Source organism: Corvus kubaryi, unplaced genomic scaffold, assembly GCF_017639235.1.
Source record: "Corvus kubaryi isolate FWS band 111438036 unplaced genomic scaffold, C.kubaryi_AGA036_p1.0 37253, whole genome shotgun sequence".
NCBI classification, from domain to species: Eukaryota; Metazoa; Chordata; class Aves; order Passeriformes; family Corvidae; genus Corvus; species Corvus kubaryi.
Genome location: NW_024581075.1, coordinates 93,729 through 99,387, shown reverse-complemented (window position 1 = coordinate 99,387; position 5,659 = coordinate 93,729). Strand labels below are relative to the sequence as shown.

The 5,659-nt window shown below is 60.3% G+C and overlaps 1 protein-coding gene across 8 annotated transcripts in view; it reads left to right on the top strand.

Moving 5' to 3' along the window:
• HDAC7 (histone deacetylase 7) overlaps nt 1–5,659 on the top strand; it is a 56,242-nt gene that overhangs the window by 35,435 nt on the left and 15,148 nt on the right. Inside the window, exon 1 of one of the 8 annotated variants that reach the window (XM_042023635.1) lies at nt 658–753. The exons of 5 other annotated variants lie outside the window; for them this stretch is intronic. In XM_042023635.1, coding sequence (XP_041879569.1) covers nt 741–753 — 13 coding nt within the window. In that variant the 5' untranslated portion in view covers nt 658–740. Of the gene's footprint in view, nt 1–657; nt 754–2,352; nt 2,647–4,623; nt 5,096–5,659 lie in introns of those variants that run through there. 2 more of the 8 variants (XM_042023638.1, XM_042023637.1) reach the window with 2 other exon arrangements.

Here is a 5,659-nt window from a genome sequence, read left to right as displayed (position 1 = left end):
GGATGGGATGGGATGGGATGGGATGGGATGGGATGGGATGGGATGGGGAGGGGATCGGGCAGTTCTGCTGCGCTCTCCCTTCTCCCAGGTTTGGGGCTGTGGGCATGGAGAAGGCAGAGGAGCAGCAAGAGGAGCAGCAGTTCAATAAGCGGCTTCGAAGTGATGCTGGAGGAGCTGCTGCCATAAAATTCCACTTTAGGTTGGGGTGGAAGCTTTTCCCCGCGTTTTGAAAATCAGAGCAGGAGTGGGGGGCAGCTTCCTTACGGTTTTATCCCATTCCCTGTTCCTGTTTTGCAAAGGGGAGACGGTCTGGTGCTCTTCTCCAGGATGAGGGGGCTGGAATGGGCACCCCTGGGAGCAGGAGGAGGGCTGGAATTGTGGCTGGACGCTGATTCACTGTGGCTTTCCCCGAGAGACCTCGGTGTTTCCACCTGCTGCTGCCCGGTGCCAGCACCTGCCCGAGCCCACGCAAAACCTCCCTGTTTATTTTGTCTAAAAGCAAAATATCCCCCAGAGGGGCAGGGGGAGGGATGCCCGCTCTGCCTTAATTGCACTTAATGAGCCTGATGGGGCCAACTGCCAGCGAGGGCTTTGCCAAGGCTCCAACTTGCCCGTGAGAACTGCAAGGGTGTGGTGGCGGCCGCGCCTGGGATCGGGGATCCGAGAGCTCCTGGAGCCGTGGGGCTGCTCTTCCCACGGCCTCAGTGGGCACGGGGACCCCGACGAGCCGGAGGGACGTGATGCCATCCATGGGTGAGTGTCCCAGGCGGGTGGGGAGCGTCCCTGCAGGCACAGGGGCCTGGAACAGAGGGTTTGTGTGAGGGGCACCTGGAGCATCTCCCGTCTGGAGCAGGGTCCGTGGGCTGGGTCCGGGTGTGTGCCTCCGGTTGTTTGGGTGCCAAGTGAGCTTTAAGGGCCTGGATGTGTCTGGGATTCTGCTGAGCTGACACCAGCTCTGATCCTGAGAGGTTCTGAGGGCTCAGTCCCCGGCACGAGCGCTGATTCCTCGCTGTCCAAGTTATTCCTGCTGCGCTGGGCTCACCGGGAGCTTCTCTGCCGATTCCTTTTCCTCTTCCCCCGTTTCTGAGCGGCTCAGCAGCAGGATCAGCTCCTCTTTCTGGGTTAAACCCCAGGGCAGTGTTGCTCCATGAGCATGGAGCACCCACACGCCCACTGCGCCCTCGGTCCCTGCATTCTGCCACAGCCTCGGCCTCCTCCAGGGCCTCTCCCAGCTCTTTGGGACTTCAGGCTCTCCTGGCACTTCTTCACCCCCAGCACTTGGTGCCTTTCCTGTAGCTTCTCCATCCCGGATGGAATTCCCTGACTCCGGCACCCTGGGGCTCTTCCCAGCGTCTCCCCCCGGCTGCCTGCAAGCACCAGCACCAGCCCAGGTTTGTCCCAGGGTGGCTGTCCCTGCTGTCCCCGGGTGTGGCTCCGCACATCCAGGCAGGTTTCGTCCTCCTCTGCATCGAGGATTTGACACCTGCACCTTTCCCAGCTTCACTGATGCCAACTCGGAGCTTTCCCAGCTCCTCCCCGAGCTCCCAGGGAGGGGAGGCAGCACCCGCCGGGCCCGTGGGGAAGGGCACCCGGAGTGTGTTTGTGCAGGAAACTGAAAATGTTGCGGCTTCCTCCCTGTGACAGAAATAACTCTCACCCTGAGCCCCAGGTCTGCCCTGGGGAGCTCCTCGGTGGCTCCTTCTCAGACGCCCGAGGGTCAGCGCGGGGCAGGTTTGGGGTGAGCCCGGTTGGGCCCTGGCCGGTGGTGGCTGAGCAGCCCAAGGACTGCGCAGGGAACTGAGTCTGTGCCTCTTTCCCTTGGTAGAGCCGGGGCTGCCCGTGCTTCTCCCAGCTCCTTCTGCTTGTCCCCAGCCTCGGGTTTCTTTCTTAAGGTTTCTTTTCTGCCCTCCAGCCAAGCGCTGGACCTTGACCAGCGTTTGCCAAAGGGATTCCTACTCCAGACTCTTAATTAACGGGCAGGTCGCCTCGAGTAGCCACTTGCCGGGAGTGGGTATTGTGTGATTCCAGCTTTTTTGTCTCAGCGCTTCCAGATCAAGCACGAAGCCGCTTCGCGCAGCGCTGAGCCTTCCCCGGGGGGTTGTGACTCAAGCTGGGCTCTTGCACGCAGCAATTAAAAGAATAAATCGGTGCTGGTGCCGGCGGCTCCGGGGTCCGGCCCTGCCGGGTGCCGGAGCAGCTCCCGGTGGATGCTCCGGGGAGGGCTGAGGGCAGCGGGGACCCCCCGGCCGCGCTGCGGGGCGGGAGGAGCTGCCGAGCCCTCCGTCCAAACCGGTTGGGAGCGTTCTCCTGCGCTTGGGTAACCGAGGAGAGGTTCTGCAATCGTTTGATCTCTCCTCTACTTCCCTTGGCGCGGCGGCCGCATCCTCCCGTGCTGATGTAATCGGAGCCGCTGCGGGAACGGCCCCGCGCCCAGCGGCGCTTCCACGGCTTCCCGGGAGCGCTTGGCTGCGTCCCGGGGCTGCTCGGCCTCCGCTCGCATCGTCCTGCCGGGAGAACCGAGGGCTCGGCCCGCCGGGAGCGGGGCCAGAGCCTCTCTCCAAAGCAGATCCTCGCCGGCCGCGGGCAGGAGGAGATGCCGAGCTTTGGGCTGGCATCTCTCCTCTTGCCAGGAGCCTGGAGAGGGAGGTGAGGCTGCTGGAGGGCACAGGGGTGTTCCAGCTCGGCCAGAGCCGCGGGATTTGCCTGCCTGGAGGTGCTGCCTGTGTCCCCATCCGTCCCTGCCTGCGGCTCTGGGCGGCGTTCGGGCTTTTTTCACCCACGAACCCCTCAAGGAGAGGAGCTGGGCGGTGCGGGGCAGCCGCAGCTCCCCGCGGGGTGTTTGCTGCAGGGAGGATCAGGAGGGGCAGATTTGCCTCTCCATCGGGACAGGGCGATGTTTGGGGCTCCCGCTGGCCCCGAGAGGGGAGGATCCGGGCCGGTGTTCGTGAGCAGGTGACGGGAGGGATCCGGCAGGGCGGGATGCGCTGTTTCCCTTCTGGGCAGGGAGGACTTTCCCCAAATCTTGTGAGTTGCTGTGATTTGAGGCTGCCCTGGGGAGCACGAGGCGCTGCCAGGCCGCCTTGGCTCTCCTTCAGCAGAGCCCTGTGGTCACGACTTTCCCGGTGTTTCTCAGGAAGCGGCGGTTGTTGCGAGGTTTCCTGGGGATACCTCTCCCTCCTCCGCACGGCCTCTCCCGCGGGGGCTGCGCTGCTGTTTGGGATGGGCCTGGTGACCCGTGGGGGTGGGAGGCTGCAGGAAATGACTGCCAGAGGTTTCCAGCCGTGCCAGGGCTGTGGTGGGGATGGAGCCACTCCGCTGTCCCTCCACTCCCACGGCCCGGCTGCGGCTGTGGGAGATGAGCCCTTTGATCCCCCCTTGTCCCTGGTGCTGCCCACGCTCCAACCACGTTTTGTGGGACCCGTGGGGCAGCTCCGTCCTGCCCGTGCCCAGAATTTCCTTTGTTTTTGTACCTGGGTGTCCCTGGGATCTCAAATTTAGGCCCAAAAGTCATTGCCGGTTTTTGCTGTGGGGTTTTGCCTCGGCACATTCGTGGCTGGGTGCTCTGAAGGCTTTCAAAGCTCATCCCTGGCAGAGGGGCAGCATCCAGGGAGCTCCGGCTCCTCTGGGAGCAGGAAGGAACAGGAAGGAAGTTGTTTGGTGGTTTGGGCAGTGCCTGAGGTGAAGTTTGTGTCCCACTGTTAAGGTTTGGGGCTTTGGGGTGACTCAGTGGGATGTGGGGTTACCTTGGGATCCTCTGGACCACCCTCGCCCTGGAGGCAAAACACTTCCAGCGCCAATCTAAACATGGATTTGAGAGCACGTGGAAAACCTGCCTTGAAACACAGGCCTGGGCCACCTCCAGGAGTGTCTGATTTAGTCCTGAAGAGCTCCCTGTGCCTCTCCCTTCGGCAGTGGAGCCCTGCCCCCTCTTCTCTGCGGATGCTGTGGGAGCAGCATGGTCCCCTCGGATGGGCCTGGATGAGAACAGCGGAACTGGGATTTGGGCTGGAACAGGGAGCATTAAAACCAGCAGCAAAGCCAGGCCCAAAGGTGTTTCCTCCTTGTCCCTGGACTCCGGGCTAGCCCTGAGGTTTTTGGGTCCCGGAGCCATGAGTTTCAAAACGAAATGTGCACATTTGTGGGGAGAAAATTCCGGGGAGGGCTATTAAGTGTCTGACTCAAAGATCACGAGCTGCAAACAGTCAGAGAGAGCAATCAGGGGAAGCATCTCACCCTGATCTGCCTCCCCAGGCCTCATGTGGGGCTCGTTTCCAGGTTCCAACAGGGAATATTCCCATTTTTGTGCTTGGAACGCCTAAAGAACTGCTCTGCTCACAGGTGCTTGGCGGAGTTGGGTGAGTGGCTGAATCCTGGTTTGTGCCTTTGGTTGTGGGAAGGGTTTTGTGCTGCTCCGGTGACTTCGCCAAACTTTAATCATCGTCTGTCTCGGTTTGTTTTGGTTTTGTTTTTTTTTTCTGGAAACTTTCTGCAGAAGGAAGTTTGCAAGAATCAGAGCAGAAAAATTTGGGTTTACCCTGGTGGAAAAACTCTCGGGGGGCTTTTCCTGGAGCAGCATCAGCCTCATCTCGTTGTGGAGCAGGAATTTGGTGTCTGGTGGGGAGGGGAGGGATCCACCCACATCTGGCTGAGGCGTAAAGCCCCTGAAACTCCCAGTCCATGAGCTCCAGAAAGAGTTATCAGAACTTGGCACCCGGCTGCTCCAAACATTACATCTTCCCTGAGCATCATCTGCTCTCTTATGGCTCCTGCGGGACGCGGCCGGCGCTCTCTCCGTGCGGGGACAGCTGAGGCGGCACAGGGCTTTCTCTGGAGCTGCTTTCTCTGGAGCTGCTTTCTCTGGAGCTGCTTTCTCTGGAGCTGCTTTCCCTGGAGCTGCCTTCCCTGGAGTTGCTTTCTCTGGAGCTGCTTTCTCTGGAGCTGCTTTCCCGGGAGCTGCTTTCCCTGGAGCTGCCTTCCCTGGAGCTTCCATCCCCAGAGCTCTGTGCTGAGGCAAGGAAGGCGGAAAATGCCCCAAACGCTGGGATTTTGTGGGATCCTGCGAGGAAACTCCTCGGGGACACACGAGCAGATGGAGGTAGGGGACAAAGGGATGCGTGGGCACCAGTGAGGGGTCCCCGCTGTCCCCCCAAAAGCTGGGGCTGGACAGACTCTGCGTGGGTTTGGTGATTTTTCTCTCGTCGTTCCGGTCCCTAATTAAACCCAGCCCGACGGGGTTAAACGAGGTACCCCAGCTCCGGGATTTCCTATTTCTCGAGTTCCCCCTTTGTGATCTTCGTGTTCTTTCAACATCGTCCTTTTGGTGTGGTTTCTCATTTAAGTGTTTTTAATTTGAACGAGCTCCCTCCAGCTCATTCCCGTTCCTCGCGCGCTGCTCCGGAGAAGACCTTTTCCCTTTTATTGGAGAGGAATGTTTTTAATCACCCGCATTCTTCAACCCGCCTGAACTCTGAACCTTTCACAGCAAATCAGCAGAAGATGGGAAACATTTTTATAAAAGAGATGGTTTATTGAAAAAACCCAGCCTGGCTTTAACTGCTGCTCCACCTCGGAGCGAGCCGTGGGCAGCACCTCTGTGGCAGGCAGGGATAAACGGGGCTGCAGGCAGGGATGAGGGCAGGGATGGGGCGGGGATGGGGCA